This window comes from Misgurnus anguillicaudatus, chromosome 23, assembly GCF_027580225.2.
Source record: "Misgurnus anguillicaudatus chromosome 23, ASM2758022v2, whole genome shotgun sequence".
NCBI lineage: Eukaryota > Metazoa > Chordata > Actinopteri > Cypriniformes > Cobitidae > Misgurnus > Misgurnus anguillicaudatus.
This window is the reverse complement of record NC_073359.2, coordinates 18495670-18510107: the sequence shown is the minus strand read 5'-3', so window position 1 is coordinate 18510107 and position 14438 is coordinate 18495670. Positions and strand designations below refer to the sequence as shown.

At 39.4% G+C, this 14438-nt stretch overlaps 2 protein-coding genes across 3 annotated transcripts in view; both read left to right on the top strand.

Moving 5' to 3' along the window:
• Positions 1-5: 5 nt before the first annotated feature.
• LOC129452764 (mast cell protease 1A) overlaps positions 6-14438 on the top strand; it is a 28058-nt gene continuing 13625 nt past the window's right edge. The window contains exons 1-5 of one of the 2 annotated variants that reach the window (XM_055216793.2): positions 6-291; positions 521-665; positions 802-934; positions 1322-1567; positions 1647-1834. In XM_055216793.2, the coding sequence (XP_055072768.2) occupies positions 84-291; positions 521-665; positions 802-934; positions 1322-1567; positions 1647-1820 (906 nt within the window). In that variant the 5' untranslated portion in view covers positions 6-83 and the 3' untranslated portion in view covers positions 1821-1834. Of the gene's footprint in view, positions 292-520; positions 666-801; positions 935-1321; positions 1568-1646; positions 1835-14438 lie in introns of those variants that run through there. The other variant, XM_055216792.2, reaches the window with a different exon arrangement.
• Positions 4243-6148, top strand: LOC129452767 (granzyme K-like). The gene is made up of 5 exons (XM_055216796.2): positions 4243-4446; positions 4550-4700; positions 4777-4912; positions 5575-5853; positions 5981-6148. Exons 1-5 carry the CDS (start codon positions 4389-4391, stop codon positions 6137-6139), a joined length of 783 nt encoding a protein of 260 aa, XP_055072771.2. The 5' UTR covers positions 4243-4388; the 3' UTR covers positions 6140-6148.

Genomic DNA, 14438 nt, shown 5'->3' with positions numbered 1-14438 from the left:
TTGGCACCACGTGTCATTTGTTTTGTTCAGTACATCCACAGAGACCACAAATATATCACCTATGATTTTTGAGATGATGCGAGATGCACATCAAGCGAGATGCACATCAAGTAGGTGTGAAAGAGGAAGTACAGGCTGGTGGGCTGAACCTGCCCATTAGAAATGAATTATTATCAACACATTTACACATAGGGGTCCTTCAGTCTTCCCAACAGCCTTACCAGAGAAACATCATCATGATCATCTTAATGCTTCTGCTGGGTACTTTGCTACCCCATTTGACCCTAACAGGTAACAGCTCTTATGTAATACTATTGACTTAGCTTGCTGAATGACTTCTACATGTATTATAAATATTTTTTGTTTGTTAAACTACATCTAAACTTTATGCATGATATGTTCAGATAGCATGTTTTGCATTTGAAAAAGCTGCAGTAACATTCAGCACCACCCAACATGAAATAACTAGTTTATTGTATTTCTCATTTCAATTAGCCAGATTGATTTCTCTCTTTTTCAGGTTATGCAAACGTAGGAATAATAAATGGCACAAAGGCAAAATCCAGACCCTACATGGTTTCGGTTCAGAAAAATGGGCAACACCACTGTGGTGGCTTTCTTGTGTCCAAACAGTTTGTCATAACGGCAGCGCACTGCTTTGAAAAGTAAGGGCGTTCGTTTATTCTGAGTTTTACTGTCATATACCATTAATAGATGTATAGTGCACCTTTTCAATGCAAGAAGAGCAAATTGTCATCATTAATTACTTTTAAACAATGTTTTTTGTACCACTCTTGACAGTGGAGACAAACTGACGGTTGTGGTTGGAGCTCATGATCTCAAACCCAAGTGTGACCGCATAGCTGTGAAGTTTTACCACATACATCCTGGTTATGACTCTGCAGAGCTGCTTAATGACATCATGATACTTCAGGTAAATGACTGAACATTACTAAGTTTTCTTATTAATAAGTGGTTGTTAACTGGGGGGAGAGACCTCTACTTTTTTGCTTGCATAACTTACTGTAAATAAAAAGTTGGTTCAACTTAAAAATTTAAGTTACATGGTTACCTTAAATATTAGTTGATGTTTTATGAGTCAACTAATATTTTTAAGTTGAATTAACTCAAAATTTAAAGGCAACCAGGTAACTTACTTTTTAAGTTAAACCAACAATTTTTTTACAGTATAACTTTACCACTAACAGGCCACTTGATTTACTTGAGTTTGATATTAAATAATTACTTAAGAGCCCAAACAAGTTTGTCAACCAATTTATGGTCTTTCAGAACCTTACAAGTTTCTTTGGTTTTTACTTAGCTCAATAAAACCATTGAATACAAAAAAAACATCAAATCGATCTCCATCCCAAAAAAAGACAAGGACATTAAGGCCAAGACCAAATGCAGTGTTGCAGGCTGGGGTAAACAGAAGACCAACGGTTCTGTAAGTAAACAACTTATGGAGGTTGACGTCAAAATCATTGACAGCAAAGAATGTCAGAAGTATTGGAAAGGAACAACCTCAAGAATGGTGTGTGCATTTGGCGAAGGAGGATTTTGCCAGGTACAAAGTATATTCTGTACAAATAGTTATGATATCAACATCAGACAATTTTCTTATCGTACTTTATGACTTTTTTCAGGGAGATTCTGGAGGTCCTTTGGTGTGTGACGGCACTGCAGTCGGTGTCGTTTCATTCAACGAGAAGAACAACTGCGACAAACCAACAAGGCCAAACGTCTACACCAGGATTTCTAAATTTTTGACATGGATAAATGCTATACTTGAAGGTGTAAAGCAAGATTTTGATTATTAAAATTCATAACATTTCCTGAAGTTGTGTGTGTCCTTCTTGTAATGTGTAATAAATATTGTGCACCATTAAAACTCTTGGACATGTGTAATCTCCACTGTCATTTCATGACTCAACATTGTTCTCAGAGCTTCCAACCACATCAGATGTCACAAATATTTTTTAGTGGAAAAACGGTGTCGACCCTTCACAGAAGAGTGGGTTTCCTGTCGGGTGCTGAGCTCAAAGCATGTGGTTAATCCTCCTGTCTGTGAGAAAGACTTTCAAGTTCTTTCAAGAGAAGACATCTCAGTATGTTTTTATTTATGGCCACGACATTTGCAAATAAATGCATTATAATCAGCATTATTACAAGCAATGCCAGAGATTTTAATCCGAAGGGTTGCATCAAGAGTTATTATATCAAAAACAAAAACTTTTTATAAAAAGCAAATAACGTGCAATATATATTTAAAGTCATATGCAAGCAATATCATTTAGATTTTCAATTTCTGCACTGTAAAGAAAGATTTGTTGGTTCAACTTAAAAAAGTGAGATACGTTGGTTTCCTTCAAATTTTTACTTGATGCAACAAAAAAATAACGATGTGTAAAAATGGTTGTGTCAACTAAAACTTTAAAGTTGAATTAACTCAAAATATTTAGGCAACAATGTAACTTTTTTAAGTTGAACCAATTTTTTACAGCGTGTTTATTTACTAAAACAATACTACTAGATTATAGTGACAAAAAACTCATGTCCGACTTAACCGTGGTTTTACACCAGCCACGTTTGAGGCTTCAAATTCGCGTCTAGTTTGCCCCTTGAACATTTTGAGTTTACTCGCTTTATTCACGCGTGAAAGATGCACGTGAAATTCTAGTTGAGATATTCACGCTGAAATTTGCGTCATGGCTTCTGCGACTCCGCTAACTTTCTGTAATCACGTCACTACTACAGCAAGCTCCTGATTGGTTAACACGGTGCGTTTTTCCGCCAAAGATCAAATTTTTCAACTCGCGCTTTTCCCACGGCAACGCTCAATTCGTGCGAACTAGACGCGCGAATGAGGCGGAATCGCTTCTACCAAGACCTTTATGCTGCGTACACACAAAATGCGGGGCATCGCAATACTCCCTCTAGATTACTTGCGGAATTTAACTTCGTGTCAGTAGAATTTTTCGCCCAAGTTCAATATTTTCACCTTGGGCGAAGACGTGCTTGAGGCGAATAGCGCGTTTTCGCTGCAAATGCGCCGCCTATATAGTGTCATTCGCATCGCTCCACGCGAGGATGCGTCTGATCGCGTCTTTGTATGTAATCTACTTGCGCAAAACGTTGAACTCGCATCTGGTGTGAACCCACAGTAGTGCTATGTACACACCAAATGCGGGGCATCGAGTTAATCGCTCTAGATTCCTAGCGGGATTTAACTTCGTGTCATGCAAATTTTTCCCTCGAGTTGAATATTTTAACTTGGGCAGAGACGCGTTTGAGGAGAGTAGCGCGTGCTTTTGCGATAAACACACCGCCCATATCACGTCATTCGCATCGCCCCACGCGAGGATGCGTCTGATCGCGTCTTTGCATTGACTTTGTATGTAATCTACTTGCGCAAAACGTTGAACTCGCATCTGGTGTGAACCCACAGTAATCCTACGTACACACCAAATGTGGGGCATCGAGTTAATCACTCTAGATTCCTAGCGGGATTTAACTTCGTGTCATGCAAATTTTTCCCTCGAGTTGAATATTTTAACTTGGGGAGAGACGTGTTTGAGGCAAATAGCGTGTGTTTTTGGGGCAAACATGCCACCCATATCGCGCCATTTGCATCACCCCATGGGAGGACCCGTTTGATCGCGTCTTTGCATTGACTTTGTATAAATCTATTGCGCAAAACATTGAACTCACATCTGGTGTTCACTAAAGTTGAATATTTTCAACTTGGGCGGAGACGCTTTTGAGGCGAATAACACGTGGTTTCGCAAAAAACGCGTCGCCCATATCGCGTCATTCACATCGCTCTACGCGTGGACGTGTCTGATCGCGTCTTTGCATTGACTTTGTATGTAATCTACTCGCACAAAACGTTGAACTCGCATCTGGTGTGAACCCACAGTAACATCGTCAACGCGTCTTTACATTGACTTTACATTGAAATCACTCGCGCTTGACGCCTCTACCGCTGCTGGTTTAAAAATGTTTTTAAACATTATTATTGAAGATTTTTCATAAATGTGGTATGCATGTTGCATAGTCGTGCTTGGAGTGTGATGTTCAGCTTTCAAAATAATGTAAAGAGCCAATGTATGCTGTATTTCCTGTGCACTTATGAGTTTTTATGTACTGTCTCCACATAAAAATAGACCCACTTTCCATTACATTCCTTTATCATGTTAATAGTTCATAAAAAGCAAAAATTTCCTCCAGATATATGCATGTATATATATCTTATTTAGATGCATAGATGTGTGTGAAAAAAATCTTGCATCTAAAGGAAATGCAGTGTGGTTTGCTAAATGGGGTAGGCCAGCCCCTCACTAGAGATTTAAAAGCTAGTGACATATTTTTCACGCACCACAAACACGATGAGATCTTTAACAGCGATTGTGTTTGCTGCAGCTGTGACCACACTGCAAATCTCAGGTACGTTCTTATCTGTAAGTGTCGTTATTAAATCACATGATTCTGTAATACGATATACTATTAGTGTTTATTATGTCTTACATTTTTTTCAATGCTTTTGCAGCTGTGATTGGAGATGCTATAGTCAATGGCAGAAAGGCTTCCAAAAACACCTTGCAATATATGGCATCAGTGCAGGTCAATAAAACACATTTGTGTGGAGGATTTCTGATTTCCCCTAATTATGTCCTTACAGCCGCACACTGCGATAAAAGGTACAAAACTGTATATATTACATCGAAAATGTAGTTTTTTATCAGGTTTGACTAAAATGAATAAAATGGTTTGCAGTGGTCATATGACTGTCGTCCTTGGTGACCACAACATCAAACTACAGAGAAATCTTAAAAGATACGAGGTGGTTCGCAAATTCAAACCGAAACCGTTCACAAGTGTAAAGGAGGGCGATGACATCATGCTTCTGAAGGTAAAGAGACACAACTGCTGTTTGTGGTGAATGTATGCAAAAGTAAACTAAGGCTACGTTCACACTGCAGGCTGAAATGACCCAATTCCGATTTTTTTGCCCCTATGCGACACAGATCCAATCTTTTCAAATGTGACCCAGGCCACTTGGGTATGTGGTCCTGAATCCGATACGTATCTGATCTTTTGAAATACGACCTCCGTCTGAACGGTCAGGCCACATGTATCCGAACTGTACGACATTGATACACTACAAACGTCATAATTCTGCGTTGAAGTAGGCGGGAACGAGAAGATAAACAACAACCATGGCGGACGATACTGCTGAGACCAGTCAATGGAAGGGAAGCAAGGTCACAGATTTAATTAATATTTGGGGTGACAGCTCTATGCAGGCCAACCTCAAGGGCTCTTATCGGAACCGGGCGTTTCCGCAAACAACGAGTGACGTCATTGACCATTGAGTACCTTTCTGTGCATGCGGGTCACTTCTGGGTCATTTCACATTCACACAGGAGATCACAAAAGGTCAGTTTAATTGGAAATGTGAACGGCCTTGGAGAAAAATCTAATTTAAAAAAAAAATCTGAATTGAGCATTAAGCCCTGCAGTGTGAACGTAGCCTAAATGTGCAAAGTAACTTAAGTTTATTTACCTTCAAAGCTTGACAGGAAAGCAGTTTTGGGAAAAAATGCGAAAACTTTGGATATCGTAGATGAACGGCATCGTGTTAAAAGTGGCACAGAGTGTCTGGTTGCTGGATGGGGTAAAACCAAAGATAGGGATACTAAAGAAGTCAATGAACTTCTGTTTGTGAAAGTTTCAACTGTTGACATTAACGAATGCAGGAAAGCATGGACGAAAAGATACAAGAAAGTAAAAACACTTCCACTAAACATAACCTGTGCTGGTGGATATAAACAGAATACAGGGGTGTGTAAGGTAATATATTTAAATTTTTATTCATCTGGCTAACACTTTGTATTTATTTGTATGTACATTTGGATATGTGTTTTGACAAATTGCAGTATTAAAAACATTTTCAACTATTTTTTTATGTTTGTTTCAGGGTGACTCAGGAGGTCCACTTATATGCAAATCCAAAGCTGTGGGCATTGTTTCCTTCAAAAGTTTCACGTGTAAATATCCTGATGTGCCAAATGTTTATACTGATATTTCAAAATATTCACGCTGGATCAGAGCAATGATGAATGAAAGGGAAACTTGACACAGTCAACAATTTGCTTCATTGAATTTTTTTTTTTGACCAAATAAACTGTACTTTTCTTTGTTTTTGCAATAAAATGTGCAGTGCAGTGCTCATCTTATTTTACTGACGTTTTGTACTGTTATTCTTGTAATATGAGCTAAAACACATTTTTTGCATAGGTAGAGCACATATGACAAACTCAAATATCCAGAATATAAAAGCAAAGATCCATACACTGTTGGAAAAAGAAATTGTCAAATTGTGTCACTAGGGAAGTAGTACCCTTTAAAAAGTTCCTAATATGTACCATTAGGTACAGATATGTATACATTTGGTACCAATATGTATCATAAATGGTACTAATAAGCTCTCATTAGGCGCTTTTCCAGTGCATAGTACCCCACGGGTCGGGTCGTGTCAGCGCATTTTACTTTGGCTTGGTTAGCTTTACTATCAATTCAGAGAAGGAGGGATTATAGGTGTGTCGATATATTTGTGTTGCCTGTGACATCATACAAAAAGTGGGAGCAACAGAGGGAGCATCATTGGAATGCAATGTTTCCCATACATTCATTTATTTGTCAGTCCCCCACAAAATCATGACTGACCATCACAAAAAGATTTGCACACCGGATTTATCACTTCCTCTGTCAAATCACATGACAGTTTCTGTACAAACACCCGTGGCATCAGTCGCGGATGTGCTGCCACAAACTGCAGGTCTAGAAAACGCTGGTATGGTTTTCCTGATTCTCAGCCTGTTTTTCACTGCTAAAAGGGAGTTTGGGAACTTACAACAAAGCACAGATGACAATAGGTTTGCTCAAGATAGTGCACACATGAAGATAACCCTTACGAAAAAGACGTTTATTCAAGGGTCCTATAAGTATACTTCTTTTAAACTAAAAATAAGAAAGTATACTTTCAGTTTACTTTTTATGCACTTCTCTAAAATGTACTTTAGGTACTTCTCAGAAATATACTTAAATTGTACTAAAGTATACTTGACCTATACTGACCGAAATGTCTAAGTATATTTGGCCTACTTGTTTACTGACATATACTTAAAAGTATAAAGTAAAAATGCAACAACGAAAGCTACATCAAGAAAGCTGCAAAAAGCCATATGAATAGCCCTGGTGAAAAATAAATATACTTTATTGTATTTCAAGTATATTTAACTTTCCAATAGTACATTACAAATATACTTAGAAAGAAATGTACCATCTTTGATATTGAAAGTATGGTTACAACATATTTGCATACAATTAAACTTTTAACATATTTCAAAATAATTATAATTTAGTATATTTTCTAAAAGTATACTTTAAAAAAATATACTTGGAGTTAAAGTTCTGTGCAATTTTTTAAGTATACTAATTTGAACTTATTTTAAAGTTTATTTTAGGTTTACTTTATCTGTTAAAGTTATCATTATAATAATGCACTGACAGCATATTTATAAAATACATTATTTAGCATCCTTTAGAAACACTATATTTTAAGTAAATTTTGAAAGTATATTTAGTATACAAATGTATATTATCTTTATGGATAATCTTTAGTGTTAGTAAACTAGTAGGTTATTAATTTTGTGCTGCATGTATACTTGCAAGTATTCTTTTACTATACTTTTAGTTAACTAGTAGTTTAATACTCAACTTTATTTTAATTGAACTTAACATCATACTATAAATATATAGTTGCAAATTGGTCCTTTAGTAGTTCCTTATATGGACATTTAACTTTTATACTCTTATTGCTACCTGTCCCAACTTTTTTGTAATGTGTAGCTCTCATGAAATCCAAATTGAGTCAATATTTGGCATGACATTTCAAAATGTCTCACTTTCAACATTTGATATGTTATCTATATTCTATTGTGAATAAATATAAGTTTATGAGATTTGTAAATTATTCCATTACTTTTTTACTCACAATTTCTACAGTGTCCCAACTTTTTCTGATTTGAGGTTGTATATATATCTATATATGGCTGAATCCCCTGAATATTAACTTTTGTTCTGGACTCCATTTCCCATAATCCCGCATGCCTGGACTGATTAGTCTGCCACCTGAAACTCATTGAACAGCCTATTTAAACTCTCTGGAAACATTCAGTCAGGGCAAAGTCTTGATTTGTACCGGCTGTCATTGCTGACCCTTTTGCCTGTTTCATGACTACGAGATTTGCCTGCCCTACATTGCTGTGTCTGCTGTTGTTTGACCTTGCCTGTTAGAATATGAGTGTGTTTAAAGAGGCCCTTCCACATAAAACCGTTTTTACTTGTATTTTTTGATATGTGTAAGGTCCATATGTGTTAGTGTTGTGTCGTGAATGTGAAAATTAACTTCCAGCTCCTCTGTCAGCTCTAGCCACTGAAAAGAAATAAGCAGAGAAATCAGGTCAGTTTAAAAAGCTTATCAGTGTGACGTGGAACTGATCAAGGTCATTAATATTCATGAGCTCTTCAACTTGAGCCCGCGCCCACATATTACATGTAGTTGAGTTAGTTTTCATAACAAGTTACAGCAAGGATGGCTAAACGTCAACCGTACCGTATTTGGGCCATTGTTTTTCGTCGAGAGACATCATTCCTATTAAACGAGGGAATCATAACAGTTGCTACATGTTTGGATGTTCAGAAGAATGCTGGATTTGAAGGGAGACTGCGATTAAAAAGCAATGCTCCTCTATCAATATTGGATCCGGACAGAATGGCGCAGCTTATGTGAGAAAAACACTTTAGCACTATGCGTCACAGTGGCGGCCGGTGACTTCTCTTCCGAGGGACGCGAAATCATTTTGCACACGCGCTGAAAGGGTTTATGATAAAAAGACGCGTGTTTGTGCGAGTAAAACACTTTAGTACTGTGTGTCACTGTGGCGGCCGGTGTTTTCTCTTCTGAGGGTCGCGAATTCATGCTGCACACGCTTTGAAAGGGTTTATGATGAAAGACACGCGTGTTTGTGTGAGTAAAACACTTTAGTACTATGTGTTACCATGAGTTGCGGCCGGGATTTCTCTTCAGAGGGACGCGATTCACCCGAATTCATGATGCACACGCATCGAATGTGATAAAAACACATGTGTGTGCATTCGTTACACGCGCGTCAATGGGTTTATGTAAAAGACGTGTGTGTGTGTGTGTTTGTGTGTGTGTGTTTTTTGTTCGTGGGTTTATGATAAAAGACACGTGTGTGTGTCTCAAAAGGGTTTATGATAAAATATGCGTGTGTAAGAAAAGACACTGTGTCTTAAGAAACTCACTTAACAACTGATTACACATGAGATTAAATTGAAAGTTAGTTTGAACGAAAACTGTTATCCAATCATAGCAGTGGGCGTTTACTTCCAAGTCGTCAATGCAGCCCGCCCATTCTCTAACCAGCCTCAAAACCAGGGTACAAAATGGCCTATTACTTATTGCTTTTGATGTTTTTGGATGGAAAAACCATGCAAACGTCATGAGTAGACCTCAGACAACAGTCTAAAACCATAAAAACGCCAGAGGAAGGGCACCTTTAATAAAAACCTGCAGATGTATCCTCAGTGTCAAAGTGCTTTGTTACACAAGCAGTATACAATAAGTTATCTACTAGTTTACTAAGAGTACACTAACAGAACACTTGCATGTACACTTTCAGTATATGACTAGTAAACTACAAGTTAACTAAAAGTATATTAAAAAAACACTTGGAAGTATACCTGCAGGACACAATAAGTAACCTACTAGTTTACTAAGGGGCTTTTTACACCTGGTCACTTCATGCGTTTTCTCTGATCGGATAGCTATCTTATCATAAAAAGACCAGGTGTAAATGCCCTCTGAAACGATTTCGAGACGGATTGAAATCCGATCGCTCAAACCACTTCAGGAGGTGGTCTGGGACGCATTTCAGAGAAGTGTAAATGCATCTGGTTGATAAAACCACATACGTTGCGCGCTTTACTCCTCCCAAACGTAAACGCCTCACTCGCAAGTAAGCTGTAAGAGCGGCAAACAAACAAAGATGACACGCCTATTGCTTTATGGAGTGATGACAGCGGGTAAAAAAGCTTCCTAGAATCAATAAAAGAGTCTAATGACAAACTCAAATGATATTTAAAAAAGAAATATAACATTAAGAGAGAGATTTGTGAATGCTTTTCCCGTCATGGACCTGCATTAAATCATTGCGCTGTCACTCTCCTGCTGTGCTGTACTGCGAGCTTCAGCTCATGTCGAGCAAGGAGAGACGCGCGTCCCCTGCCCAACATAACATACAGTAAATGCTGATTATTGTTGCATAAACGTCATCTTAAGTTTTTTAAGGCGGAGTAATAAATAGTGTATTTGCATTTTGGGCGGGGGTAAAATATTGGATTCATATTCGTTTTGCCAAGACGCATTTATGTGGACAAATGTAAATGGAACAGTTTTAACAAATCAGATAGCTATCCGATCAAAGAAAACACATGAAGTGACCAGGTGTAAAAAGGCCCTAAGAGTACACTAACAGAACCCTGCATGTACACTTTCAGTATATGACTAGTACACTACTAGTTAACTAAAAGTATATTAAAAGAACACTTGGAAGTATACATGAAGCACAAAATTAGTAACCTACTATTTTTCTAAGAGTACACTAACAGAACATTTGCATGTATGTCACACCCAGGGGCTGGCTATGTTTGACTAAAGCCACGCCCCTTCTCAACTTCCACCTCGAGGAGGTCCCCAAAGCCAACCCAATGACCAGACAACACGAGAATAGGTAAGTATAAAACAATCTTTATTTATTTAAATATCTAAGATGTCTTGGGGAATGGGGAAAGGGCAATTAAAACTATAAAAACTCCGGCTCTGCCCTCCAGGCAGGCTGCGGTCCAGGAGTTGACGAGAAAGGGGGGGGCAATGGGGGGTCTGGGGGAACTGGAAACCAAGGGGGAGACGTAGAAAGCAGGCTCCTGCCTGTCCCCGCTATCCGTGGCGCCCTCCTCTTCTTCTCCTGGAGGCAAAGGTAAAATAATATGAAGTTGGGAAAGTTGGCTCTCTCTACCTGCGTACCTGTGTTTCACTCTGCTCATACAATCCTTCAGTGTTAGCTCACTCTCCTTTTTCTCCTCTTTCCACAGGCAGCAGCTGGGACACAAGGACATAGTTATTCGGACTTGGATGGCTCTCACCTCTCCGCTGTTTACAGCTCTTGATAAGTGCAACTTTCCCACAGTTCGTTCTCCTGGTGCTCACTCTCGTTCTCTTTTCTCCACAGGCAGCAGCTGGGACACAAAGACACGGTTATTCTGACTTGGATGGTTCTCACCTCTCCGCCGTTGGCAGCTCTCGGTAAGTGCAAATTTCCCACAGTTCGTTCTCCTGGTGTTCACTCTCGTTCTCTTCTCTGTCAAATAAGGGTGAATTTACAATGTGCGAGGTGGCGGGCTTACGACAGTTGGCATCCACAGTGTATCAGATGGCCGATAATTTCCATATGGCGCCGGGGAACAAACCCTCTCTGCGAGTTCGCTGGATGGCAGAGGGGCGAAACGTCTCACCGGGTCAAGCGCTGCCCTCTCCTCGCTGCCCGTTGGGCGATCGAACACTGGACAGGGGCGCCCTTTTGTAGAGACCTTGGGGCGGCGGAGCTCCTTCGCCTCTTGGCTCTGCAACAATGGAATTCACACAGGTAAGGTATCAATGCTATGGCCCGTAGTTGTACTCACATACACTGCCAACTTTCAGTTCTTCACCGCCACTCTCCAAAGTCTGCCAATATTCAGACGGGGGGTCGTTTCCAGGAACCCACGCCGTCACTCCACACTTGAAACACGCTCACAGCGTATGATAGATAGTTCACTCTAGGACCGTTTGCCTCTTCGTCTTTCCCTCGACGAAATGGGTGATACGGGGGGGGACGTCTGACAAGACACACAGCACTTGCACAGCAATACACAGCACCACTTCAACGTGAAAGTTTTTAAAACACAAGGACTCACCCACCACACTCAGGTGTACACAAAAAGACGCCCGTCTTCCTCCACTTCGCTTTGGTCAGATGGGGCGATGGTAATACGGCCTGGTTATTTACTCTGCTGCTGTGGCTGCTTCAATGAAAGTTCCTTTGGCTCACCTACCACGCTAGTTCAGGGGTAGGGCCGCTCTCCCTCTCCTGGAGGTATCTAATAAAATCACAAGTCAGTCTTCTAATTCGTTTCAATACAGGATGTAGTACTCACAGCTTTCCGCTTTGATTCATGTTGCAAAACAACAATACGCTTCCTTCTCCTTTTGTTTCTCTGGATGTGTCACGTAATCCAATCTTTCTTCCACCCCTAGGGTTCGCTAGATCTCCAGCATATCCACTGCAGGCTACAAAAGAGAGAGAGAAGATAGGCAGCCACCAATGTGTAACGGACGAGCACAACTCAGCACCTCAACTCACACTAAGCACTCGGTGCAGTGCTCCTTTAACCATCACAGCTTCGTCCTCTTTTCGCCTTTCTTGGCTGCCGCACTCTAAGGACGGAGCGTGTGATTTGGCCCTGCCCTAGGCAGTAATGGAGCTCGTGCCCGAAACAACTCTGTCTGTTTGTGCTTCCTTGGACCTTTTTATGGGTCTTGTCTCTCTTCTCTCCTCCAATCACGAGTTGCCAGCTTAATTTGTAGCACCTGTTGCTCATCTGCCCATGATCTGTGTTGCCAGGGAGACCAGGAAGTAAAATGTGTAGTTAAAAATCAGGCCCTGGTGGAAACCATCTTCAGGCGGAACATTTCTCCGCCACTTTCGGTTCCGCCCCATCATAGTCACCCGGTGACATGTACACTTGAAGTATAAGTCTAGAAAACTACTAGTATACTCATGAGTTCACTTGCAGTACAAATTTAGAACTAATTGTGCACTAGTTGTACACTTAAAGTTGACTACTCTTACACTTATAGTACACTTAGAAGTATACTTTTATATACTAAAAGTGGGCCAATTTAGTCCCAAGCGGTATTCAAGCAGTACACTTACAAGTTTACTACTAGAACATAAATGTTAGTACACTTACTACATAAAGTATACTTAAAACTATACTCCAACATTACTTAAGTATACTTAAGTATACTTCAAGGTCATTTTATTCTTTTTCGTAAGGGAAAGCTAATCTTGCATTTAGCGATGACTCTGGTAGTGATGATTCTCTCAGATCAATCAGTGATTTACAGTGTTTTCACATTTTGGTATCAGCTCAGATCTCTTGGAACCTCAACCGTACTAAAAAAGGTATTTATGGCGTAATATTTGTGCCTCAATCCTGAGCGAGCAATTGTAAGTTTTGAGCACAGAGAACTATATTTTGCAAGCACATTACATTATATTTTGAACAGAAATTAACAATCGCAAAAAAAAATTGTTTGAGCAAACAAAAAAACGATTCCGTGCTCAACAAATGCACCCGCCCGCTTGCCACCATCCATATACCCACGTGCAGTAATAACCCGTCTCACGCAGCCCACCCAGGTGCTCTCTCCCTCTCTCTCTCTCTCTCTCTCTCTCTCTCTCTCTCTTTCTGTGCGCGCTCAACTCAATGCACACGCTCGCTCAACTTACAACAGCGTAACAAGTGTGCCACAAAATCAACCAATCAGAAAATTAAAGGTCAATTTTGATTAGCTGTTGGTCTCCAACCAAATCGCTAGTAGAACCAAAGCCCGTCTGGTAGAACTATCTACAGCTTACTGAAACAAATCAAAAAAAATAACTGACTACAGCGAGATTAATGGATTAAAACACATTTTGGTAAGTTTTTTTTTATTAACTTAAAAGTGTCTTAATAGTTTTGTGTATTATAATGCTGTTGTGTGCAGGGGCGGAGTGGGACCAAAAAATCTACCGGGAAATTTCGTATACCACCAGCCCTCCGTGGTAAAAAAAAAGGTCTTGTATTGGTAGTAAAACTATGGTAATACAAATCGTAATAAATCTGCCAAAAAAATTAAATAAACATTTTCATAATAATAATAAAATCATTAAATCATGGCTAATTTTCCTAAATGAGTAACTATACAAAATGATACCTGTTTGAAAGACGGAGATGCGCACCTCAATCAGCTATTACATAACAGAGCGAGACCAGAGATGAAGGTGCTCTTAAATGGGAGTAATATGGAATACTTTCTTTACATCTTTGAAAAACTAAGAATTTTTCCTTTAAATATAATTTTTGTCATAATTTTTTTTTTTTTTTTTGAGAGATAATAATGTTTTTTCCACTGTTATTGCTTATTTATTTTAACGTGCTTGGCACATTTACCTCAAGAGATTATTTCAGTAATATTGCTGTTTTTC

Excerpts from the sequence above, each read along its gene's own strand:
- LOC129452767 (XM_055216796.2), top strand. The coding sequence starts at position 4,389 with ATGAGATCTTTAACAGCGATTGTGTTTGCTGCAGCTGTGACCACACTG. Across the intron at positions 4,701-4,776 it reads GCCGCACACTGCGATAAAAG|TGGTCATATGACTGTCGTCC; the intron begins GTACAAAACTGT and ends AATGGTTTGCAG. Across the intron at positions 5,854-5,980 it reads AGAATACAGGGGTGTGTAAG|GGTGACTCAGGAGGTCCACT; the intron begins GTAATATATTTA and ends TGTTTGTTTCAG.